Genomic DNA, 27,465 nt, shown 5'->3' with positions numbered 1-27,465 from the left:
TGCTGTCGATGAATTCGGATATCGATTCCAATTTAATAATACAAATGGTAAAAAGGTAAAGGTGTAACCCTGCAATTTCTCGCTCGTGCTACTGCTAGCAGAAGTGCCTCCACTAGAGGGAGCTTTTTATAGGCCCTCCTCTAGAGGGTGTTTGGCCTACTCTTCCAATTAATATTGATGATGCCCTTTATTTACTCCAAAAAAAGGCTCGTTTCGTCTCGAGACATATTTGACTCGGGCCCTGCTGAATGTGGATATCGGGCTAATGCCTTTTGAGGTGTCCCTCACTTTAATGCGGTAGATGCGTTCCATCTACCGCATAAAGCGCATTTAGTACACACAATGTTGTCCCACGTCCGACCGCAGGTGAGTGAATTCCAACCGCATACTCTAGTGAAGAGTGCAATTTGAGTAGAAATAGGTTCGCCGCATTTTACGCGAAAAAGCAACCTTTGTGTCTCCCGCGTGCTGCTGTTGACACACCGCACCAGGTACTCGCCTTCAGGCTGAGTAAACCACCGCTCCTCATTGCACTGCCACCCGCACCTCGGATTAGCACGGTTGGCCACGTACGGTGCGAAAGAAGTTCACCGCGCGCACGTGCACACTCGGCAGGCGCAGGCAGGCGCACCAGCGAACGTGGCTCAAGCGTCCCAAGAATCGCAACCGTGAAAGAGCGTGCGAGGCCCTGCCGGGCTCCCCACCTCGCGGCGGCGAATATGGAAGCGAGCCCTGTAGAGAGAGGCCATCGTGGCAGGCGGGAAGGTGTTGCAAGCCAGCAATGGTTTTAATGGCATTTAAAGCAGCGATGATTCAGGGATAGGATGCCACGCAGCCACACGTTTAGGGAAGCGGTGGCGAGATGCTTTCTACCTCGCCTGGTGTACAGGAGGTCGTGGGTTCCATCCCGACCCTGAAGCATGATGTATATTTGGAGGTTGCGTGTCTCTCTCCCCGTGTTGGCGTGGGGTTTTTCTCCGGGTCCTCCGGATTTTCCCTCCACAGTTAGAATCAACGTGGCGTTTAGAGTATTTGGCTGCTGTACATTTCCACGTGCTGACAAGCCACTTTGTTGAGCTATCATTTGTGGCCAGGTAGCTTCTGGAAAAGAGCTACATAGCTCAGTGGAACTTATCTGGTGAAAAAAATATAATAGTGTAGTTCATAGTTTATGTACACTTATTTGCCCAGAGTATTCCCTGTTCCACTAACAACCAGATCATAGTGAACGAGGACATTGCCACCTGACGTGGTTTCCCGAGGGTCGTCCTCTCTTGCAGGTGGCTGTCCTGAGAAGTCTGCCAGCCCTCCTGGTATTTACATCTCCCCACGTATTTATGTCCGAGTTTGTTTAATGTCTCAGAGGTAACAACTCTACGCATGAATGTGGCTCATTTTTTTTATCAGATCTCTGAAGCTAAGCAGAGATGAGCTTAGATAGATGGATGCCTGGGAAAACTAGGTGCTATAGGTTTGGACTGCGAGGTGACCAGAAGATGGAAGTGGAGCAATGGATTGTTGAATCTATCTGTACAGAGCTTTGAGTGTTACTCCCCTTGTATGCGTTTGTTGTCTCCAGGAACTGTAGTTTCCTCCCACACGTCATTCACAAATAAAATTGGCCAAACATCCGAAAGCAGGACCCTCCTGAATAGGTGAGGCTTTTGTGGGTAATTAATTCCCATTGATATTATTGTTTTCTATATATCTTGGGCGATCATGCAAAGTTGTGAACCCAATGCAGTCTCTCATCGGTAGAGTGGAACCAAGCCCTGGTTTGTGGATTGGGAGTGCAGCCCTGTCCACTGTAACAACGTGCTGTGCACACGCAAACAGGCATATAAGTGCGTATGTGTTTTTGTTTTCTGTCAGTCAAAGCAGCCAGCAATGCTATATCATCAAGGGACAAAGTGAGCCACTCAATTCGGCTCCCAGCCCAGCGGAGCGAAACGTCGGACATGGTGTCAAATGATAGGCAGCAAGAACGAACAACTACGCCGGAGAGCTGTCGAGTGCAACGGCGAAAACCCACGGAGTAGGAATATTACAACACGAGAGATTGTACCAACATGGTTCTTAATTACTCTAATGGATTTCATTCATATTTTATAGCTGTTGCTGGGATTCATCATACTAATTTGCTGCTTAATCACTTTAATGAGGCATCACGAGCGGACGTGTAGCAGCCGATTCGTCAGTGCATTGCTGTTGCAGGCGCTGTAAATAGCTACACACTCATTTACATTTTTAATAAATGCATTTCTATTGCACACTTGTGAGATAAAAAAAAACACATCCATTCTTATTACTCTCAGAAATAATGATTATTTAGCAGGATACGGAATGAGTAATACGGCTTTAATTACGGCGATATTTCACGGTCCACGGAGGCGGGACGATGGTCGAGAGTCATAACGGAGTGGCAGCCACGGGATGGAACGCATCCGAGAACGCGTAGACCGAGGAGATAGGAGCGATCAAATCCGTGAATGTGAAGGTGCAGGCGTGGAATGAGTCGTTGCATCGCAGAATCGTGAGAGGTTGCCGCGGCTTTGGGAGAGTCATCAAGCAGTGGATTGGCCATGGCTGAAGTCATCAAAAATTGAAATACTCTTAATGCGTACAAACCCCACCGTGCCATCGGGGCATGTTATGTAAGGGCACGCCGTTACAATGGGCGATAAGCATCTATTCAGCCACTGTGAGCTATTCCTACCACAACACGGACGTAGTAAAACGCGGAGCCCAATCACTCCCACACTTCGGCCTCCGTGTAAACTTGGCAGCAAGTCAGTCAGGGCAATCAGTCCTAACTCGCAGGACCCCTGAGAGAGGAAGAAGAGTCTTTCTTCTTCTTGGTTCTTTCGGTAAAGTCACGTAGAAGGGCTTATCGCCCATATTATTTTATATTATTTTATTATATTATTTTATTTTATTATGTTTTATTTTTATTATTTTATTACTTCCCTTCTACGTGACTTTACCGAAAGAACCAAGAAGATGAATCCCTGCAGTCACGAAAGCTTTAAATCGAAAAGAGTCTTTCTCTCCGGCTTGGACGCACCGGGAGGCAGTGGAATGAAATGCCACCAGATGCCCGGTTTATACCAACTCCTCGCAAGCGTCGTTTAAACATTACTCAATTACACAAAACATATTTGCGTGTCGTAAATAATCATATTTGTTGAGAAAAAAAACAGTAGTGGTTGTGGCGCATTGTCGAGGTTGTTAGGAGCCTTCAGAAGCTTGGTGGGCGGTGGGAGTTTTTATGTGCAAGTGTCGGCGTGCCAATTCTAATTTCCCTGTCGCCACTGTGGATACGCGTTGCTGCCAGCCATTAAGAAATACAACCCAAGAGCTGTCCTCTGCGGGAGTGGGGGGGGGTTACCACTCGTTGTCTGTGTGTTGCATGTAATGTTGTTTGTGTGTTGAACTTTTGGCACCGTACATAGCCAACCATGCTAATCGGAGGTGCGGGGGAAGGACAACACTAAACACAAAAAAGCAGCTCTACAGAAATTAGTTTTCAATCTAGATTATTTAAAAGTTGCATAGCTTCCGAATATCGGAAGAGCGTTCCAGACGGCCGCAAGCGGCACACCTGGAAAAGCGCGCGGTGCAAGTGGCCACCGTCTTTGTTCCATGTCCAGCCAAAAGCCGACGCTGCGCGGATGAAGGAAACTCCAAATTCCCCTCCTGCCGCCCCCCGTCACCGCAGGACCACGTGTGCACGAGAGGGACCAAATCAAAGTCCTGCTTTAAAACGGGGCACGGAATCCATAGCTGTCAACCCCTTATCAGTGCTGCCCTACCTTTATTACAGACCAATTCAGACCTCATTGGTCACCCCGTGGCCCGTTATACATCTCAACGTTCATCCTACGAAGTCCCTTCACAAGGGAGAAACACACAAATAGACCAAAAATGTTTTTACTCAATTTCCCAATACGGGTGAACCGTATGGGTCGACACGGTACGAGAATCGGTGCGGCGGGCGTGATTGCAACCGCACGAGGGGGGTGCCCTGCAGGAGCCATCACCTGGCGGGGTGCCCTGCAGGAGCCACCTCGAGAACGACCACAGGGATTCGACGATGTCCGTTTGCTGGCCACGTTCGCGATGACGCAACATGGGCAGCGAACTGCTGCTTCGGCAGGAGGCTGCCTCTGGGCAGAACGACCTCTTTGGCGAGGTTGTGGTACGCGGCACGGACTTCGCGCGGTGCGCTTTGTGGGAAGCGACGGCCTACGCCAGCGTTCGCTTCTGCGACAAGCGGCCAGTAATAAGTGGGCACCACTGAAGATGTGAGATGGGGGGAGGTAAACACGTTCCTTGAATCGAGCGAGGTTCAGGGGAACGTGGCAATGGGAGCCGCTTGGCAGGGAATTACAAACTTGGGCCGTGCGAGGAAAGAGCGCTTTGACCTGCACCGTGTGCGTAGCATAACAACAATAAGAGCACCAACAACATCAACAACATAAACACCAACAACAAAAACGTCAACACCAACAACACAAACACCAACACCAACATCACCAACGTGTTCATACTGTTAACCACAGCAATTCTGGGCACCTGTGAGTGAATGGGTTGACTTTGAGACTGTGTCGAGCTTGACCTACACCGAATTCCCACAGCGGTCTACTGTTAAGCCCAAGCGCAATGGGCATGCCTTGAATTAATGACGCCGCTGCCGCATAATACACCAGTGACTACGCTGCCTTGTGCGCGCATTTGCATGGACGTCACCACTTCAGATACTTTGTAAACAGACACGAGCAAAATCGTGTATTGCAAAGATAACCTTTGCAGTTGCAACATTTAATCGGTCCCGTGTGCCCCATAACAACAAAAATAAACCGCCATGCAATGCGAGGCATAAGAGGGAGTTAAGAGGGGAGATTGGTTGCACTGCTGCTGCTGCTAAGACGATGAAATCACGCCAACGCGTCGGTGGGCAAAGGTGCAGCCCTGCAAACGCTCGCTCACGCCACTGCTGGCGGAAGAAGCCTCCACGAGAAAAAAAACTCTACAAGAGCCCCCCCCTCCCTCCCTCCTCTGGAGGACAGCTCGCCTACATTAGCACGCTTGCCAGACGTACGCCGACCTCGATCACGACTTACACTTTACCCCACCGCACTCGACCTGCGCGTCAACGCGTCTGCACAAAATGCAGGAGATTCATTTTTGAGCACCATGTAAATTCGCCGAACAGCAATGTGTACGGACCGTATTTATCCATCGAGAGCAATTACGATTTGTATACGTCACCCTGCTCTACCGAGCTACGCGATACCCTTGCACGGATTATGGTAAATGCTGATGGCGTTTCTGGTTTTTATAACGCTGAAGAAATTACAGCATTCCCACTGGCATCTTATTGCGGGTTGGAGCGTATTGTGCACGAGTGTTAAATCACTACTTAAATCAATTACCTGTATAAATAACAGCAACGCTAAATCAGGTGTTCGGTGTATCGCCCGGTTCGGTACAACATTTTGATAAACCCATCGTAACAAACGCATTTTGTTAAAAATTTATTACAAAGAATCTGTAAAAAAACACAAAGAAAACATGCTTTTACAAAGTATTAGAACATGGTATATTGGCATCATTAATATGTGAACATTAAACTAAAGCACAAAACCCAAGTGTGCCAATACACACTTAGCTCACCGACCCATGCAAGGAGGGATGGCGCCGTGGCTCACACGCTGCGCTACGCACCCAACGGCCCGAGCTCGAGGTCAGACCGCAGCGGAGTGGTCAGCGATGATCTGAGCAGGTCCTTGCGCGCCCCATTCACACGCCCGTGACCAACGTGGCATGGAGAGGCCTTCAATGGTCGATTGAAAAAAAATTAACCCGTAAAAACAAAGTTTTTCACTATAAATCCTTTATATGCGTGGCGGCTAGAGTCCTCTCGTCCTCTGGCTTGAGATGGCTGCCACCTATGGGTCAGATGATTGCCTGCCACCATTAAGCAATTGGTAATTAAATATAAAAAAAATTTCCTAAAAAGTGTAAAGTTATGGAAAAAATTTTTCACGAAAATAAATTGTCACGCACAACGAGTCTGTGTGCAAAATGTCAGCTTGATTGGATCACAGGAAGTGGGTTAAAAAACGACCGAAAGATGTGCACGGTCGTAAGCGCGCAAGCAAGTGAACTTAATATAAAGGATTTAAAAACGTTTTTTACAAGACCATAGAAGTGACAGCTGTTAAGATTGAGTCAAGGATACCGATTGCATTACCATGGCATCTCACGGTTTAAGATGCTGAAATTGTTGACGACGCAAGCTAGCTTTGCATCGCCATTATCCATTTCGTTGACTTAAAGAGTATTTTGAAATCCTCAATGCACATCTGGATGAGTCACCCCCCATGCTATCGATTATGGTGTTTGTACGACCATATTTCACCATGCTGATGAGTGTGGATTAGCGAAGAGAAGTGGGTAGGGGCGAGGTGGGGGCTACCAGCCGGCTCTAGATATCACTCGCCACCGATGTCAACCGTGACCGGGTATCGAACCGAGCTCACCGGGTTCATGTTGCACAGCGCTAAACACTGGGCCATCGCTCCACCCCAATTATTTAGTGGTTCCGAAAATGTGCTCCACTGTGCATTCACTGACAAGTCAGACTAAAGCTGGACCTTCCCTTTGGAGGAAGAAGTAATTCACGTATTAATCCCATTATATTAAATTAACACCGAATACATCTAATCCATCAAAAACTTGCTTTATTGTACATGACTATTTGAAACAATGCACCGCTGATGTATTCATCAAAGCGAGAGCACTTTATTGGCGCCGACTGCACTTCTGCCCGCTTCGCGCCCGTGTAAAAATATCCAATCCCCTGGCACTCCCCAATAAAGTGCAGGGGCGTTGCCGTCGGCTTCGCTTCAAATTCCACGAAAGGCCAATAAAGTCTCTCGCCCTGGAAGAAGGCCCCCTTCTTGGCTCCATCTCAAAATGTAAGTGTTTTTTTATTATATCAAAAACGTAAACCTCGAGATCACCGTGAAGCAAGAGGCCTTATCAATCCACCAGTGTTGTCAGTCATGCGGGTTAGCTTGACCATACTTCACCGCACTGGTCAGTGTGGGTTGGTGACAGGGAGCCCAGGACCGGTTCGGATTTCACTCACCACTGACATTAGCCATGGCCAGGAGACAAATTCAAGTCGCCAGGTTCACTGCGCGCAGCGTACGACCCACACCACCAGACCACTTCGCCCACCAAACAAGACCTATGCATAGCGTACACGTCGATCGACATGCCATGTTTAGTGGGGAAAATCGTGAGGACTCCCACCTCTTGCAAAACATCTATTCAGCCTGGAGAGGAGGCCAAACTACCCTCTCCGAGTGGCTCTCTGGAGCGCTGCTAAGTGGAGGCCTCACCGCCAGCAGTGGCTCGAGCAAGCAAGAGCATGCCTGCACCTTTACATTCTATGTCTTTTATATAATTGCTCTCTCTGGGAATTAAAATTCTCAATTTCGTGGCAAGCTCACATTAATTTACAGCTCAAAAGAGGATGTGGTACTTGGGATTATCTTGTATTTTTCTTTCCTCTCCAGGTAACCACTCGGCTTAACGAAGTCGCACCACATTTATTATGAACCACCCAAGAGAAGCACTGTAGATTTTAATTTTTTTAAACACCCAACAATCCAAGGAATGTTTAAAATCGGCTGAACTGCTGACGAGTTCAATCACGCCTGGCGCTACCACAGCCCCGTCTCTGCGCCACGCGGCGTCGCCTTCCGGCGCGTTCCCAGCGGCAGGGCGTGAGCAAGCGTGCACTCGGCACGGCAGCGCGGGCCGCCGAAGCCGACCACCGCACACTTTTACCAAAAGCTCCGTCGGGCTTTTTCGGGTGTGGGCGTTCCACTTTTCCGCAACGTTTCCATCACTTAGTCTAGCCACGTTGCCAGAAACATTGCAAAAGGAACGTTGAGAAAGCCTAGCGACCAGCAGACTTGGAATGGGGGCAGTTTGTACAGGAAGGACAGACCGGTGGTCATTTCCACAGCTGCCAAAAGTCGTTTTTGAAAGGCATCTGCAAAGAGGTATTTATTTCTTATCAACGTCAAAGCTAAAGGTGCAGCCCTGAAATTATTTGCTTACGCCACCTGCTGCCAGAGGAACTTCCACTACAAGGAGCTCTAGGCCCTTCTAAAGAGGTTAACGGGCCTTCTCTTCCATGTTCACCAGACTACTTGGAGGTGAGAGTACCCATTCGCTCTAACCCACCACACACGACCTGCAGATTCCCCTGTGGTGGTGTACCCAATTCCCACTGACGAGTGGACAGGATTTGAAGAAACGATCCGGCGAGCTCCGGATGCTGCCGTGGCCGAATGTTCGGCACAACGCTTGTTCTAAATTTGAGCTTAAACAACTCGCAAAAAATCTATTTAATTCCAGCGTCATAGCCCGAATAGATTAAAACTAATTTGGGGAGGGGGAACACTTCACGGCTAAAGTAATTTTTCTTAAAATTCGCAACTTTCTCGACAACAGTTTGTGCACGTACGCAGGCCAGCGAATCGTAATGGGATAAAAGGAGCTACCGCACCCTTTGACCGCTCCCTGTGTCTTTTCGCACGAGGCGGCAAGAGAAGGCGAGCGAGGCACAGGTGCGGCACCGCCCCCCCCCCCCCCCCCCGTTCGGCGTCCTACGGCAGCGCTCCTGGCCCTTGACGGCGCTTCCCCCATCGCCGCGACTTCACGGCGCGATGAAAGAAAGGGCTGCGCCCGCTCACGGCTGGCAACGCTCGCACTCGCTCAGCAGCCGCTCGAGACGCCGGCAGAGAGAGTGCTCCTTGCCGTGCGTCATGCACATCATTTGAAAGGCCTGGCGGGGGCGGTGGTAGGGGAACAAAACAGGGTGGGGGGGGACAGGGAGAGAGGGAGAGGAAGTCTGTGAACAGGAAGGCAAGCACTGAGCACACTGGCCTTTCAAAGAAGTGTGTATCAAAAAATAAAAGAATCCATCCCACCACGAACCGATATGACCTAAGCACTATGCGCGCGCTTTCTGCGGGAAAATGTCATCGCGCACAAGAAAGCCTCGGCACGAGTAAGAACTGCTCGGCCACCTTGACGTTGTCACCGATTTGTAGGGCTTTTGATGCCGACGGCCAGCGCGCTCGACTATTGCCAATCCCGGCGTGGCGCTTGCAACACAGGCGGCAAGTTTCTTAACCCCCCCACCCGCCTCCCCTCCCACCGCCCGCAGCTGTGGACCCAGCGGTATAAAGGCGGTGCAGCAACACAGCGTATCGGCAGTTGGTGGGGTCAAATGTGGGCAGCTCCCGACAACTTTCCGAGATGAGTGGCCAGTGTTGAATGCTAGGTCAGCATATCCCCTTAGAGGGGGCCTCTCTCAAGTGCCCTCCAGTGGAGGAGCTTCTGCCAACAGCGGCATGAGCGCAGCAATTTACAGGGCTGCCCCTTTACCTTGTTTTGCCCTTTCACCCTCGGCGATGCCTGTGTACTTCCAGGCAACACGCAGCGACTGTGAGAATAATCATTAACATTTGCACAAGGCAGATTGGTTGTTCTACGTTGAGATGAAGCACATTAGGAAAGGTGAAACCCTTTTGTTGCTGTAATTACTGGACTTGGGCATTTTTCTTCCCACATAAAATAAGAATTGCAAACCTTTAGTGTTAATGTCAAATAATTTGATGAGGGAGGTAAACAGCACTTGCGCACTGCTGCATCACCTTGCTTGTGGATTTTCTAATTTGACCGTTAAGGGTGAGGTAACTTTGGCAGCTGGTACAATAACAATGCACTCCGCCACCTGCTTTAGAAATGCAAATCAATCGGGTATCCACAGTTCAGGTTTGCAATGTCTGATTTTTTTTAACGTTCAATCAGATACAAAATTGACTTGTACCTATATTTACTTTTATCGAAAATGGTCCACGCCAATGCACCGAGTTTGAATACGAACATTACTTTTTCTGACAATCAGGACCCCAATCTTTTTAGATAACAATGCTTTTGCCAATAACATTTGGCAAACAGGCGACTTTTTTTTTTATAAGCGTGACTGCTGATGAGACCAAGAAGGTCGAAACTGGTCCAGAGTTTGCCTCACTTAAACAAATGCTGCTGGATATTATTATTATTAGAAGACAGTTGCGTTGAACTAAAATATATAATTATTAATGTGGAGAAGCAGAACGGAGTTTTGATCGTGCATGCTCTCTTGGAGCATTATGGGTAAAAAAATAAAAAGCAGACCAGACACAAATACTGATGATGCTCTGCTTGAGCACCATGGTGGCGAGATGTTAACTACCTCGCCTAGTATACAGGAGGTCGTGGGTTCGATCACGACTATGACGCCTGCTGTATATTTGGAGTTTGCATGTCCCCCCCCCCATGGTCGTGTGGATTTTTTTCCGGGTCATCCGGTTTTTCCCTCCGCAGTTAGAATCAACGTGCGTTTAGAGTATTTGGCTGCTATAAATTCCCACGTGATAAGCCACTTCGTTGGGTTATTACTTGTGGCCAGGTCTCTTCTGAAAATGAGCTACTGTAATTACACTAAGTAGCTCGGTGGGCCTTACCTGGTAAAATAAGTAGTTTAGTTTTCCGTTTGCTACAGCTCGTTTTGCAATTTGGCATGAACACTGAAGGGTGTTTACAATGCAAGGCAGAGAGAAACGGGCTGCAACACTGTTTGTACCTCCTTGAACGTGACGAATGCTTTCTGCGACTGATGGAGATAATTTTCCAGTTTCCCTATCTTCATCAGCTGCACAGCTAACTGCGGATGTGCCTGCCGGTAATATTGCCTGCATTTCCACACACACACACACGCGCGCACGCACACACGTAGCCACATTGTTGCGCAAACTTGGGCAGAAAAAGTGCTGCAGAATGTCACATTTTCAAGAAAATGAATGTTGTATTCTAGTACAGAAAAGTATGTCGGATTCCACATTACCATTGCGATTTACATAATATATACCGTGAATACACGCACATTTATAAATAGGACTTGACACAAAACAGTTGTATGAATACGTACCACTGTGAATATTTTTAATGTTAATATAAGGTAAACGTTCACGTGGTGATACTGGTTAACTGTTGTCAGATTGCTCTCCAACACACCGGTATGCTGAAGCGGTAATAAACTGGCACGTTTAGTTCACGTGACAATTTTTTTTTATCAGCTGCGTCAGGCAGAGGTGGAACGACGACACATTACGTGATCCGACCCAAACAAACGACGACGAATCATATTGGTCGCAAAATCCTACGCCGTGAGAAAATCCCCGACTGGACAGCACACCTGATGTAACAAAAGCACACCCCCCCATTCTCACCGAAACACACGCCTCTTGGGGAAACACATTTTTACTGTTGTCGAATTTTTTTTCTATTCCACGATGGACCTCTGGCGGCATTGCATCGTGCCACAGCAGCATCTCGTTACAAACAGCATCTTGTCGCAACAGCATCTCATCGCAACAGCATCTCATCGCAACAGCATCTCACGTGCTCTCACACCACTGCGGACCGATGGCTTCAAGCGATGCTTTTGCCACAGTTGACTCGGGAAATCGCTCATGTCATTTCCGAAAATGACAAGCAGGCGATCATCTCATCATCATTTTGCGTTGTTAAAAGAGGTACAAATTGCCGCAGTAGACAAATGCACTGTTCCTAGCGAGGAGACGGGAGCGATGAAATCGGCGCTAGGGTCAAATCATTGATGGCATCCTCAGGAGCGTGAACGATGGCGGCCGGCCGCGGAGGCCTTCACACGGCCGTGGGTCGACCGTGGCCAACGTCGATGACGGCGACGTGGCCATTCGCGCGAATTAGAATATTGTATTTTGTTGCACGAGAATAGAAAAGCAGTGTATTTTGGGTTTAGACATTGTATTGTCACAAAGCGATATTTTAACTCAATCGCACAACTCGTCAATCGTGTGATCACCAGTCGTTACACTGGTGTGGGGGAAGGTGACGGTTCTGGACTCACTCTCCCAATGGCACGTGTGTGCCCATATCCAAAATAAAACCCAAACCTAAAACCTAAACCATGTATAGCAGCACTCATGTAGCCGAGTTATCATTACATTCAATCTTACGAGCCAAGCAGGGTTGGGCCTAGTTAGTGCTTGAATTGGTAACCAGCAATTACATTCCATTAGGAAGCCACTGGAGCTATGCACTGTTAAATATAAATTGAAAACTAGAACTGCTTTTGGCATTTAGTTATCCTTCCCCCACACCTGCGATTAACACGGTTGGCTACGTACTGTGCGAAAGAAGTGCAGCATACATATATACATACAACAGAAATCTGTGGCAATTTAAATATATTTTTCTTCGAAAACAAATCGGCAACTTTATCATCGGGCACACGACGGACGACCAAAACATATTTTGCAACAACCAAACAAAAACTTACACCAACGGTAATAACTGCAACCAAAACCAAAATCACCTGTAGAAGGGCACGGCCTCCCGTGCAGAACTCAGCGCCTTGCTCCACTGATGGGTGTCAATGTAGGCGCTGCACACGTAGTCGAGCAACTTGAGGTACTGCACGTTGCTGCTGGGGACCTGTGCTGCTGCTGCCTTCTGCAGCATGGCCTCGCACAGCGCCAGAGCCTCCTGCTGACCTGCCGCCACCACCACCACAAGCAGAACCTTGATTGACACTGCAGGAGGAATCCGACGAGCTATACAGATCTTTTTACACAGATGTCCAGGAGAGGCGGGTCAGAAAGTTACAACAAACAATAGGAAAACACTACAGAGTATAGCAAAGGTAAACAAATCACTAAACAACTCAAACTAGTTCTATTTTACCAGGAAAAGCTCACTGAGCTATTACCTTCTTTTTCAGAAGTGACCCCACCACAAATGAAAGCTCAAAGAAGTGGCTTACCAAGCCACGACGCACCACGAGCACACGCAGAGAGCCCTGCGTTCGTGCAACACCCCCAAAAGCATCACGCCCACAGACAAAGGGACTTAAAAATATATTTTCTTACGTGCCGAGAAAGATCAGAATGATGGTTGTATTTTCTTTGACACAATGCGCTACGGCAACACAAAACGAGTGTGTATGGCATTGCTTATACTGTGCTAAACGGCGACCCATTTTATGCACAGTGATCTTGCAATTAAAGAATGGTAATCTGGCAGCATTGGTTTATCAAGAACGGCTCGCCCTATGAGACCCAGAAGATCAGAATCAGTAGAGGGCTTGCTTGCTTAAACAAGTGTAGCTGGATAACATTGGTCTGCAAAGGTTGATGGATTATAACGTTTTAATTTACACGTGGAAACAGAGGAGCTCTGTGTACAGATGTGTTTACCGATGCTGCTGTAAGCTCAGCTGAGAGCGTGGCTGGCGTTTTGTTTCGAAATGGAAAAATGAAGACAACGTACTGACATCCGCGTTTGCTTTATCGATTTTCAACATGAGGCTTCGAATGGCTTCAACTACTTCCTTGTCGCCATTCTCCATGTCTGTATCCTGCAATGAAATAAACAGATGTAGGGAATTTAATAAAAATTAATCACAACAAATGACGATTATGGGGGACAGCGGGGAGCAGTGGTTCACGCACCGCGCTATGAACCCAACGAACAGAGGAGGTTTCACTCCTGGCCATGGCTGACATCGGTGGCAAGTGACATCTGAACTGCTCTTGGACAATCCTTGCCGCCCCCCGCACTCCCAGCAAACCAACGTCACCTCAACTCGCACTGACCACACGCGGTGAAGTGTGGTCAAATAACCCCCACGGGATGGGGGGAGGCCTTCATCCAGCAATGGATTCAAAAGGGGCTCAAAACTACCACTGTTCATTTTCATTGCATCTCAAGGTCTGCTTTACGATGTTGACCAGGCATAATAAAGGCTTCATAATGCACTTGTGCAATGAAAATGGGAGGTACACGATAGTTTACTGCAAATCCTGCAAGTATGGTATGTGAACAAAAATTGTCTTCATTGGTAATGACAGTATGTTGTTATTAAAATTAACAAACTCAACACATCTTCTTGGTTCTTTCGGTAAAGTCACGTAGAAGGGAAATAATAAAATAATAAAAATAAAACATAATAAAATCATTCCCACGACGTTTCGCCTGAAGACGGCTGCTTGCGTTGTGGCCGAAACGTCGTGAGAATTATTTTATTATGTTTTATTTGTATTATTTTATTATTTCCCTTCTACGTGACTTTACCGAAAGAACCAAGAAGATGAATCCCTGCAGTCACGAAAGCTTTAAATCGAAATTTAAACTCAGCACATTTGGTATTGCCACCATTCACATAGCGCAACGGCTATCACGGAGGAAGGCACCACACGTCTCACAGTCTGCAGCAGCTTCACAGTTGGGGGAAAGTGTTGCCATGTGTAGTCCCAACACGTCTGTGCCCCTTCTCCCACTGGCGGAGCCGAGAAGCCACGCAGCTCCCCGACGTCGAACCGCGTCGCAGAGAGCTTGCGGCACCATGCGCCACGGAGATCGCCCGGTGAAAGCGACGTCGCGTGCGGAAACTCACCCCCAGGCCTTGCTCGCAGAGGCTGCACTGGCAGGTGAAATAGTAGCGCCGCAGCAGCTCCTGCCTGCGCGTGCGGCTCGGAGACAGCGTGTCGATGTAGCTGATGCAGAGCTGTGGGCGCGCAGTGGGAGGCCATGGGGAAACGATCGCAGGGAGCACAGCAAGTCAACAAGACCTGCTTTTATCCGAGGTGGTTATATGTTGAACTTCTTTGCACCGTGCATAGCCAAGCGTGCTAATCGGAGGTGCGCTGGGGAAGGACAACTAAACACAAACAAGCGCGTTGATTCAGTAGCTTCACAATAAAATGTAATTGGTGGTTACCATTTCAAGCACTCAACTAGGCTAAGCCCTGCTTGGCTAACGAGATCAAATGAGATAAGGGCGGACCTCTGGACGATTTTGCCATAGGCTATGTTGCTACATTCTATCACAGCAAGACGTTTAGGCCCTGTAACTGCTTCCTCAAGCCACGACCCGGCAGAAGGGTCTCACCCGTCAGAGGTTTGTTTAACCTATAGTTTCCCACGATGGACAGACGTCTTGGAAATTGTGGGAAAACCCACACTCTACCCCACCCACACGCAGCTGCCCATCTACGAAATGTCCATGGCACTCATTTATACTGCTAAGTGGACAGAGGGTGAGAGGATTTAATAAAAGTGCCCATTTTTGTTCAACCGTCTCACCGCGAGAACAAATCGCCGGAGCAAGTCCGGTATTTGTGAATCTTTCCACAATGGCAGCGTGCCATTCGCTACATTGCATAATAAAATACGACTTAAAAATCCCAAACACATGGCCCATACACATCCACGTACCTCTTCTCCTGCCGGAATGTCCCGCATTGCTCGCAGCAGCATCGTCGAGCCCTCGAAGACGACCACGCAGCTCGGGTCGCAGCTGTGGTTCAGCAGAGACAAACTGCCAGCCGCACAGACACGCACACACACACACACGCGCACGCACGCGCGGAGAAAACGCATGCCACGACTGATACAGGGCTTCCATCCCAGGGATGACCACGCACTCGGATCTTGCTGTTTCCTCCTCTCAAGAGAAACGGCGCACTTCACATTAAGCTAGTCTTGGCCAGCGCTGCCTCCCCTCCCCCCCCACAAAGTGCCATTTTCGATTCATTTTAATCTATCGGATAAATCAACAGACCATTTTTTTTGTCGAGTCGCCACTGTATATTTCGCACCGATAAGGACACTAAGGGCATTCTGTTTTGTCTCTTTCTGATATACGGCCTTTCTCTTTATTGTACGACGCACAACGTCGCTTCATTTCTCTCCCCACCCGCACCCCACAGTGCCCCTTTCCACCGCAATTCCTCATCAGAAACAAACCACCGTGTGCCACTGTTTATCGACACGCTACTTCGAAACGATATGTGAATTCGAGTTCGCAAAAAAAATAGCAAAATACCGTGTGACACTCAGCAAACTATAAAAAAATAGATAATGTGTTTATTATTATTGTTACGACGATAATGAGTGGAGAATCCATTGCTCTGCATCGGGAAATATGAGGCAGCTGTCATTGTCACTCCTCTCACAATCCTCCTGTACTCAGAGCACTAAAAGTAACCTGATTTTTTACGTAATGAAATGCCAAGATAATGTTAGTCTTTTTGTATATTCTCTATTCTTGACATATTCTGGTGACAGAATTACATTGATAGGAACACAAATTGAAATTAGCAATTTTAATTAACCGTCGTTAGTCTTCTGTATTCGTGTCCCGCCCCCTTCGGTGTTGCTATCCATCGTCTTCCAAACTTCTTCTCCCGCAGTTTCAAGTCAATGTTTATTTGTTACACGTAAAATCCCGTTTAGCCAGTTACCCGGTTAGCTTGTGTGGCAACTGCCCATAGTCACTAACAATAGTTACTTTTGAGGGTGGAGAAGCAGCCAGCCAGGAACCAGCCAGGAAATTATAGGTGAGGACTATTTTGAAATGGTAGTAATTTCCCCAAATATGAAAAGCCAGCGCGTGTGATATTCACTGCTGAAACAAACCTCGGGTAAATTGCGACACCGAGATCTTGAAATTCGCCGTCGCACACCGAAAAACTGTTGCAGGTGATCTGGGAAGGTGAAACAATGTGCAAGGAGCAATGAACACAACAAGCCACTCTCCGTGCGGAACCACCACCCGGGGACGCCGCAAGACGATGCGGGCGGCCACCGACAATGTTGGCGGGACATAACGAGCATCGCGGGGAGAACCGCGGCTCATCGCGCTGGCGCCAAACAACACACGCGCTGCCGAGGGAAGGTGCTATCCGATTAATTCTGTGCCTTTCAATGACCTTCTGATGCGCCCCTATTGGGTTTTCCATTAGCACCTTCCCGTCATGTACGCGTTTTCCAGATGGCCACATTTCCATTTGGATTAGGCTGCGAATGACGTGTCCCAAGAATTAAAATTTCAAATAAAACAAAGCACGTTTGCATATTAAATTATCATCATCTGACCAATTTTTTTATCGTCTTTCCTTAACATTTAACGTTTATTTATTTGTTTCTTTGCTCGCTACCTTTAATGTCATTTTATTGTATTGACAGAACGCCTCGCTTGAAATGGAACATCTATAATTGCATGGGACGGATGTCTCTAAGGATTAGTGTTCGCTTTGCTGGCGGGAGGTCCCGAGTTCGAACCCAACCGCATAACTCAGGGTTTCCCTTGCAACACAACAGAATGCCTCTCATTCTGCCACAGCATTATTAATAAATCATCATCACTCTCATAATCCATATGCCAAGCAGCATTTGCATACAACATACCAAATTCATATTTATGGCCTCACCAAGTATTTAGCACACAACAATTCCACCCCAGGTTAGCCATGGCTTTAAATATGCAAGCGGTAAAGGTGCAGCCCTGCAATTGGTTGCTCACGCCTCTGCTGGAAGAAGGGGCCTCCGCTAGAGGCAGCTCTATAGTATTTCTATCTCGGATTTATTTGGCCTACTCTTCCACAAAAGTCAGGCGTTCTGGAAGAGGCGGGATTACACATCCTTTACCCCACCACACATAACCAGCCGATCGACTAACTCTGTAGCCGTGCATACTCTGCTGGGTGGTGGGACGTGGCCATGTAGTAGTGTATTAGTGCGTTCGCCACCTTCTGCAAAGGTTCGGGGTTGAAATCCACCTGTCATCCTGATTAACATGGCAGGTATAATAATAAGCATAACACTACGATGCACCATGTGCTTCACAATGGATGTTAAAGATCCCCCCGACGAAGTTCGCAAGAGCAGGCATTTGTTTGGCAGCGTTAGGGGGGGCAACTTCTAAAATGACACTGACAATTTACGAAATCGGGATAACACATAACAATCATCGCCCACAAGTCGCAGACGAATTCACGCTTTCAGGCAGGTGCCGCATAATCTTGTGCCAAGTCATCTTGTGCCCGCAAAGGCAGTTGCCACTGTGGGTGCCCTTTGAAATGTTTCATTTGAGACGAGAGGTAAAGCACTCCTGGCATCCTGGGAGATTCAAGCCAGATTGCAAATCAAGCATAATACCCCCCACCTTAACACCGTGGCAGCAAGCCACATGTTATTTAAGTAACGTAAAGACACATTTTGGCGTGGAGTTTGCCCACTGGTAAAGGGTGCTGTGGGATAGCGGGCGTGGGTGTGCGTGTCTGCTGCACCTTGCCGAGCAGCTGCATGACGTTGTCGGCAGGAAGCAGACTGCTCCAGTCCAGGTCTTCCCCCTCCAGGAACATTCGCAGTGTGTTGGCAAGCAGTTCCAGGCCGTTCCGCATCTGTTCACTCATCTGATCAGTATCTGCATGGCACACGCACAGCAAAGTATGCTTCATTTCAGCGAGTTAAAGTTCAACGCCGCATATCCGACCTCGCTGAGCACTCATATGTTGACAACAATAATAAGTTAGCGCATTTGGTATTCGGGCCATGAAGGAAGGTGCTATGTTTCACAGAGTCCGCAGTAGTTTCACAGTAGGGGGGGGGGCGATATTGATGTGCATAAACCCAATTGTCCAGTGCGAGCAATAACAACCAACCACTCCATACTCTATTCAAGGTTTTTGTCCGCTGTCAGGGTCAGGTCATGGTCTCAAAAAAAAAATCAAACTTGCATTTTAGAAAGGGTAAAATGTTCTGCTCGTATTTGTTGTATTGATTAGCCCCATTCTGGAGTTAGAAGTGGAATGACAAACGTATTTCCATCAATCAATAGTTGTGTGCTACGTTCACGAGTGAGTAGTTATGTAGGCGGGGAGGTATGCATGTAGGCAGACAGCCAGGTACGGAGATAATTAGAAATGTAACAGCCAAGGAGACATTAGCCAAATAAAGACATTAGTCAAAACTTGACTTAAAGCTTTCGTGATTGCAGGAATTCATATTTTTGGGGTCTTTCGGTAAAGCCAAGTAGATAGAAAAATTATAATAAAAATATTAATAAAAATAATCACAATATCACTATCTACATGGCTTTACCGAAAGACCCAAAGAATACACATTAGTTAAACAAACAAAGGCGATGAAGGAAGAGAAATAGGGTGCAGTGCACCACTTACGAGATTGCAGTTGCTGTAGTGAGTAGAACTCCTCTGATGGGCATGGCTTTGAATTCAGCCGAGCCTGAATAAAAAAATAAAAACTAATTAAGTTTTCACATTTTAATTACTTGTACTGATTCAAATGTTGGCATAAAGATTAGTTGCTCGTATCCAAAAGTACACCAGCACGTAACCAGTGAATTTAGTAATTTTTGAAAAACCCCAAACTACATTTACATATTTTGGGAGAAGGAATTTAATTATTGGGTGTATAATAAAATAAAATACATTTCCCCCCCGATGGATAATGGTTGTAGTGTGTGAATTAGTCAATTGCCTTGAGTCTATATCTGTTCACAACCTGAAGACAGGATAACAATAATGCTTGACTTCGCATTAGACGAGAGAAAAATAATGATCCAGCAAACTTATACTTAACATTACCAGCTTAATGCAAAGTGCAATTTCATCATCATCATCAGCAGCGATGATCAATCCACTGCTGAATGAAGGTCTTCCCATCCCACTGGCAGCCCTTATGACCCTTGTGATATAATAATTCACTGAGCACATGCACACAAGCCGATTTCATCACTCCATCTCCTCGTGGTCGGTTTCTCAGCCGCATTACATTCCGTTCCTTGACTGCCACTCTGTTATCATTCATGTCTATTGGTCACCATTCTTCTCTGTGATGTGTTCTGCCCATGCCCGTGTACTTTGATTTACAGTTTCAATATCGTAATTAACCCGTGTATGTTCTCCCAAAGCGTGCGTTCACCCTTCTGTCTTTCAAAGTAATTCCAAAGTGCAATGTCGTAATAAAACATTCAGTTTGTTACCAAATGCATGCTCACTAAATTGCCAATGTATATTTTTTTCACTCTCACACCCCACTACTGCCCAGCTTGCTATGGCTCTGTAGCATGGAAAAAGAACACAATCAATACTGATTTTCAGTACTAAAAGAACAAGCAGGTTGATCATTACGTCACCAGAAATTGCAGACTTATAATTTGTCTGCTTACATATCAGTACTGTTGTCATCCGATATCTCTTTCATGTTTTTGCAACACTTAATTTTGTAATTGTACTTTGATTAGCCTAAAAATAACCTGCCCAAGCCAACTTTGTGCTGCATAAATATTAATGTTTAACATTTATTTCACCTAAATTTGTTTGTGCAACATATTAGATGTTTTCATATTACACGGTTATTTTAGCTTCTGTTCCGATGTCTATATGCTTCAATGCTGTATTTTATTTGTTTTTCTATTTGTGAATTTGGTGACCCAGGTAACTTGCCAGTGAAACTATCCTGGTGGCCCCTCTCTAAAATTCTCCCTTCTGGTTAAACAAAAAAAAATGGAAACTTGAAACAAGAACTGCAGTTGGCACACCATTCGTACTCCACCACCTTCCGACAAGAAGCATTAACCACAATGCTCTGCGGCGCCACTCGCAATTCGAAGATCACCACAAATTAGGGTTGCAATTCAAGTCGATGACAGGCCATATCAGTGGCGTCATGGCGGACGTAGCGGCCTCCAGTCACCGCAAGCGGTCACCACGTGAACTCGTTGCGTGCAACAGATTCAAATCGAACGTCAATTATTGCACGCGCCATTTGCTGCCAAACGTCGAGAAGTAATCCGATAATTTTAACAAGCAATAAAAACCGGACTAAATACCGTAACCCCTTCCGCACAACCCACGTCACAGAGACGTGTTTTGTGCGATCCGTGTTGTTGTTGTTTTCTCGGGGCCATCCCCGCACGACCGCGAGTCCGCCGGTGCCCGGCGCTCACCAGCTTGAAGAGAATCCGCGCCACCAGGCGCACCATGTCCGTGGGGATGTTTGGAGCGACTTTCTTGAGGCAGCGGCATTCAGATTTGTGCTCCGTCCAAGCGCTTTTCTGAAACCAGCAAACAAAACATCAACACGTGGCGATCCCGGCCAGCTGGTTTTAAAAAAACCTAATAAACTAAAAAATTACCACAGACGCGACGGAATGCCTTATTGATTGAATTACGCAGTGCGATGTTAAGCCATTGTAGTCGTCGACACAACAGGGAAAGGTGCAGCCCTGCAAATGCTTGCTGGTGGAAAGGCCTCGATTAGAGGGAGCTCGAGAGAACCACTGGAGCACTTTGACAGACTTCCACGCTGGCCAGATGCCTTGCAGAGGCCGGGAGGACCCACACTCTACACTGGTATTCGGTGGGGTAAAGTGTGCATGGTATTTAATAATAGACAGGTGGCCATACAACACAATCTATTAATCACACAAACTCTCAAATGAAGGCCTCGTGTTTAGCAGACCTCAACAGTGGTATGTAGCTCCTGGATACCTGCCATACATAAGAGGTACTTTAATTGCAAATTACTTGGGATATTTTTGTTTAGAAAAGCGCAACCCAAAAACCAATGGACATTACATATTCCAGGCTACAAAGTACCACAAAGTTGTAATACAAATCTACAATACTTTAATTGTCAATTAGATGCATGAAATATGCCAATTAAATATGAAACTAGCATAATAAGTAATGATTTCACAAAACTAAATGTGGTAAACTTTTTTTTTATTACAAGGCCAACTGAAAATAAACAATTTTATTATTATTTTATCCCAAAATTACAAATTAAGTTACAATCTGGCAAAGTGAATTCAGCAGACATTGGGACTTTATATAGTTCCGACATTAAAAATGCCAAATGGTATATCGTATTTTGCGGGAACGCTGAATGTGTGTGTGATTCATGTGCGACTGCCAAAAAAATGTGAGTCTCAACAATTTCTAAACCATTTGTGCCTTTACAGCACAAATGCCCAAGATTGATATATAATAGATGCCCTTTATACTGACCAAGGCCGTCACATAATGGTGAAAAATACAGCCTTGATCATTTGAATAAACTTGTCGTTTTCCTTTTTTACACAGCGTATTGGTCACTGGGTGCATAAGGAAAAGTGCTTTCCTCATTCCATATCTCGTAACGCCGAGCATTCTACCCTGGCCGAGTTTTCACCCAAATAGCTGAAAAACGCAGGTGATTTTCAATGGCAACAGAGAGGCGGGCCTTATCACGCCCACTGTGTTATTTTCCATGCTATCCCATTGATGGCTGGAATTTTTTGTGTAGTTCGCGTAATCTTTGCGTTGACCGTTTGTTGAGTCATTGCCACAATCAGAGGGGGGGGGGGGGGCAAAGACGTTTGGACGAGGACAGCTGTGCATCCTGCTGAAAAAATTGGCTTACATGACCACCCCCGATGTGCAGCAATGTAACTGAATGTGTTTTACACTGTGAAAAAACATAATCTGCAAGGACAAAGCACACCCATCACATTGCACAGCGGTCGGTGTAAAATAGCTTCTTCCGTTCAAGTCAGCATACATGGCAGTGGTGGGCAAATTGCAGCACGTGGGCCGCATGCGGCCTGTTGTAAGCGTATTTACGGTGATGCGTAGGGTCATGATTAGTGCACAAGCACGATTTCAAGCTTGCGGCCCACTATCTGCTACACAGCAGCAGGGGTGTAAAGTTTCACCGCCCTCACAATTCAATTATTTGTCGCGCCTCCGGGTTGCGAGTAGATTTATTGTAATGCTGTGATGAATGTAACGGCCTCTCGTGGCTGGAGGTCACGTAAACCTATCGCATTAAGCATGTCGTCATAAGTCACCATCAATCCACTGCTGGATAAAATCCTCCAAGCCATTGCCATCTCTCAGTTCTGCGATGTAACAATCCATCTAACACCTCCACACGATCTGATTTCAACGCTCCCCTCTCTGGATCTACATACACCGAGACGATTTTTCTCCCATGGCTGCCATTCTGTCGTTGAGTCCATTTGGCCACCAACCCTCCTAGTGATGGGTCCTTCCCATGCCCAATTACTGGGATTAATAAAACATCTACGAATCAAGAAACACCAGCTCCTTACACTCGTGATTCGATGTATGCAATGTGAGCTTTTGAATCCTTTTTTTATTGATGCAGCACTACGGCACTAATACATTCCAACGTGGGCATGTTGTGTGTAGGTCAGTCTTAGATTCATGGCTGGGACCCACGAGGCCGACAGCCCCCAATGCCCAGACCGAGGCTGGGATTTAGCTTGAGGCCAGTGTCAAGGCCGGGTGCCCTTTTCCACTGGCACATCCGTGCCGTACGTGGGCCGTGCCGGAGCAGGCCAGAGCCGGTAACGAGAGTTGTTTTTCCACTGTAGAAGCCAAGCTGTACCGCCGACGTCGTCACATGTAACGTTGTAACAATGTGCCGCACGTAGATGACGCCACGATATTTTATCTTCCTCACAGGGTTTTGACGTCACACTCAATGAAACACATCATTAGCCCCACCGCCCCTGGCTCTGCTTAGGCCCGAGCCAGATTCAGAGGTCTTCCCAGGCCGGCGTGCATCACGGTTTTGCCACGGCTCAGGTTGCATGTGCCACTGGAAAAGCCGATATAAGCAAAGTCCTCTGGACCGTGGTCACACACCCAAACGAAATTGAAGCCGAGGACTAGTCCCAAGGATCCAAGACTGGTGTAGGTGGACTTGGAATTGTTAGTTTGGGTTGTGATACCTGGCAGGATGCATTGCAGTAGTAGGCAAACTTGCAGTGCGAGCATCGCAGCAAGCGACCGTCTTTCCTGCAGAAGAGAATCGCAGAATGTTCAGCCAAATACCATTGTACAACAGCATCCGCATCGCTGGATCATTAATACATTTACAATTGTTCAAATTAATGTATTGTATTTAGAGACCATTGCATTTTATTTAGAGCATTGTTATGCACAATTTCAGATGTTGTTGTTGGCATATCATTTTACCACGTGAAAGAAGTAAAAAAAATGCGGTCATGTCATTGAAGATACCGTGTGTGGAATAATGTATTGGCCTTTTATCCGTCCACTTCTGTATGAAGTAGTAACAATATTTGAAACGTTTAGAAACATGTTAGAGCAGCAGGCATCTGGTGTTCGCTCGATACATCGCGGATATCATTAACATACAACAACACGTTCGCCAAAACTACTTTAAGAGAACATTTAGGGAATAAGTGACGTTTCAGTCAACGTCCCTTCCTCACAGCACAAATCACGGCACAAATAATGTGTGCCATGAAAAAGGGGCAGTGCCCAAAACGTCGCCGATATTCTTTTTTAAAGTAAGCCAGTGCCAATGGCCATTGTGTCAAGTTATTACAGCGCAACTGCCAAACGCAGCATCACCAAATAATGAGTTGTCAACATTCGTGGTGCCTCTTGTTCAACGTTCTGCAGTGTTGGGAAGGGACCCACCACGCGTGCCAGCGTTTCATAGGCCGTCTGCGAGGCTGTGCTACGTTGTGAAGCAACAGGGCAGCCAAGGAAAATACAATGTTGTACTGTGCTTCCATGCTCCTAGATAGATGCTCCCCGCCTGCACCAAACGCCACTGGCGAAGCGTGGTGAAGTATAGTCAAATAACTTCAATGAACCGCACGGCGTGGAGAGGCTCTTATCCAGCAGTTCACTTGACGAGTCATGTTACTTTAATTCAGATGCTTGTTTAATAAATAGTATTACAATTTTATATAGCGTCATTCATGCTAATTGTACATTAATCATATACAACATCGCATTAAGGGCTAAATACTACTCTGAACAATTACTGTATTAAGTAAATTAAACCTCAGAAAAATAATCACGAATTAAAAAATTACATTAAATGATTCAACAACAAATAAGTTGTCACAACAAAGCAATCAGTCCACGGAGATCCTCGGCTCTTTCAGGAGGGCCCTGCGATTGAGCCTTGGGAGACCTCGGACCTACAAAGGTGGAGAGTGGAAGTAGCGGGAGGGCACACGAGGGGGGGGGGTGACCAGCTCCACGCACGGCCGCCTTTGTCTTTCCAGTGCCGAATCCCTTTGTAGCACAATGCGCTAACCACTAAACTACGGAGTCTCGCACCAGACGGGACAGAGAAAAGCATCCCTTGTATAGAGCCAACACACGTTGTGTATAGCAACACAAGTTGTGTATAGCAACACAAGTTGTGTATAGCAATACAAGCTGTGTATAGCAACACAAGCTGTGTATAGAGCCAACACACGTTGTGTATAGCAACACAAGCTGTGTATAGCAACACAAGTTATGTATAGAGCCAACACACGTTGTGTATAGCAACACAAGTTGTGTATAGAGCCAACACAAGTTATGCATAGAGCCAACACACGTTGTGTATAGCAACACAAGCTGTGTATAGCAACACAAGTTGTGTATAGAGCCAACACAAGTTGTGTATAACCAACACAAGTTATGTATAGAGCCAACACAAGTTATGTATATAGCCAACATAAGTTGTGTGTAGCCAACACACGTTATGTACAGCAACACACGTTGTGTATAGCAACACAAGTTATGTATAGAGCCAACACACGTTGTGTGTAGAGCCAACACAAGTTGTATATAGCAACACAAGTTGTGTGTAGCAACACACAACTTGTGTAAAGATCCCCCGTATAGCCTTGACAGACTGCTGGGGCAAGTGCTGTTAGCGAGCACCTATGAAGGCCGGCACTGTGGCACACGAGGGGGTGGGTGGCTAGCACCACGCCCGGCCACCTTTGTCTCCCCAGTGGCGATGTTTACACACCGCACCGGCAACTCATTGAGGCCGAGTCGACCTAGGGGAGGCGCACGACCGGTCCAGATAATAATCGTCACCGGCGTTGGCCGTGAGCGGCAATCGAACTCCGCTCGCCGTGGCCGAAGCGCTGCGGTTGGGCACCGCACTCACGCACCTCGCCAGGCAGTGGTCGCACACCGTGTCGTGGCTGCCCTTCACCACCACGCAGGCGTAGGGCTTCGAGGAGTAGATCAGTGCCCCGGGGTGCACCGCTCTCGTCGCCCGCAGCCCCTGGCCCTTGCCGCCGAGGCACGAGCACCGCTCCATGCTGCACATGCTCGCCCACTGTAGCCCACTGTAGCGCACTGTCCGTCAGCTGTGCCCGGGCGCCACGTGCTACCCACGTGGAGCCTGATGAGAACGAGGCGCGTGGGGTGGGCGTGGCGTGCGTGGGGGGGGGGGACGTCGCGCGTGACGTCTTCACGCTCGGCGACGTCCCCTGAAGAGGCGTGGCCGAAGAGGTCGTGACGTCATCACGCTCATCCAGTCCCTGCGTCAGCGCGTTGCTGAGTGCCGGCGTCGTTAAGCTCAATCGCTCCTTCAGCGTGTTGCTGTTTGGGACGTGACGTCATCACGTTGAGCTGTCCCCTGAGCGTGTTGCTGTTTGGGGCGTGACGTCATCACGTTGAACTGTCCCCTGAACGTGTTACTGTTTGGGACGTGACGTCATCACGTCGAGCTGTTCCTTGAGCGTGTTGCTGTTTGGGACATGACGTCATCACGTCGAGCTGTTCCTTGACAGCGTTTGCTCTGAGTGACGTCATCACGTCGAACCGTTCTTTGATTGCGTGTTGCTCAAGGGACGTGACGTCATCACGTCGAGCCGTTCCTTGACAGCGTTTGCTCTGAGTGACGTCATCACGTGGAGTCACGCTGGCTGCTTTCCCGCGCTGTGGACCAGAGGCCACTTGTCAGCATCTCAAGAGGCAGCTCTGCCGTGACTACCACGTGACGCCGTGACTACCACGTGACTGCCACGTCACTGGTTGCACTGTTCTGCGAGAAATCCGAATTTGTGACTTTATGCCGACAGCACAATCGGGATAGAAAGTGGTGGGGTAGATAATACTTCGTATAAGAAGAACAAAACCTCACTCACGAGCAGTTAAAATTTCACAAAGCACGTGCCAAATATATCACCTTAACCCCCCCCCCTCCCAGAGCTAATCATTACCCACCAGGTGGGTAGCCAAGCAGCTCGTACAATAACCTACAATTTAGGACCATTTTATTTTAGTGCGAGTCACAAACCTGACGTTTTTATTTACTAAAGGAATGCACAGCCAGCTTTGTTTAAAAACAATCTGATTTGTATATCAATCTTGATTTGAGTTGTATATCAAGTTGAATTCCAATCCAGTCAATTGCTATGCCGAGCAAATAGGCACAAACCAAGGCGTATGGTCTCAATGTGCTCTTACCTGCTTTCAAGGCAATCAATCACACAATGTGCAGGGAAAAACAAATTAAGCTGCACGGCCAAAGTGACCTTTCGACATTTCCTGGCAGCAAAGCAACATGGCATACACACCCATTTCACCTTCAATAAGGAACATCAGAACATAAATGAGCATTTGGCATGTGAGTGGAAACTAAGCACCACAAGAACTACCCATGAATGTGAAGGGATAATACTAAAAATGTCTGCAT

At 47.2% G+C, this 27,465-nt stretch overlaps 1 protein-coding gene across 1 annotated transcript; it reads right to left on the bottom strand.

The window, feature by feature from the left end:
* Positions 1 to 8,665: 8,665 nt before the first annotated feature.
* On the bottom strand, positions 8,666 to 26,123 carry SMYD3 (SET and MYND domain containing 3). Its single transcript, XM_078868419.1, has 12 exons — positions 25,931 to 26,123; positions 23,726 to 23,792; positions 20,933 to 21,040; positions 19,143 to 19,206; positions 18,249 to 18,385; positions 16,597 to 16,664; positions 15,394 to 15,496; positions 14,573 to 14,683; positions 13,447 to 13,534; positions 12,494 to 12,671; positions 10,718 to 10,826; positions 8,666 to 8,869 (listed from the first exon to the last, which is right to left on the bottom strand). The coding sequence occupies exons 1-12, from the start codon at positions 26,089 to 26,091 to the stop codon at positions 8,774 to 8,776; spliced, it is 1,290 nt and encodes a 429-aa protein (XP_078724545.1). The 5' UTR covers positions 26,092 to 26,123; the 3' UTR covers positions 8,666 to 8,773.
* Between the last annotated feature and the right edge of the window lie 1,342 nt (positions 26,124 to 27,465).

The sequence above is a fragment of the Lampetra fluviatilis genome, chromosome 25, assembly GCF_964198595.1.
Source record: "Lampetra fluviatilis chromosome 25, kcLamFluv1.1, whole genome shotgun sequence".
Lineage (NCBI taxonomy): Eukaryota > Metazoa > Chordata > Hyperoartia > Petromyzontiformes > Petromyzontidae > Lampetra > Lampetra fluviatilis.
Note: the sequence above shows the minus strand (reverse complement) of the source record. Positions and strands in the feature narration are given on the sequence as shown.

What these genes read in the sequence shown, in the direction of transcription:
- SMYD3 (XM_078868419.1), bottom strand. Translation starts at nt 26,091, where the DNA reads ATGTGCAGCATGGAGCGGTGCTCGTGCCTCGGCGGCAAGGGCCAGGGG. An exon ending in ACTGCAATGCATCCTGCCAG is followed by an intron (nt 21,041 to 23,725) that starts GTATCACAACCC and finishes TGCTGGTTTCAG; the next exon opens with AAAAGCGCTTGGACGGAGCA. An exon ending in ACTACAGCAACTGCAATCTC is followed by an intron (nt 18,386 to 19,142) that starts GTAAGTGGTGCA and finishes TGTGCCATGCAG; the next exon opens with ATACTGATCAGATGAGTGAA.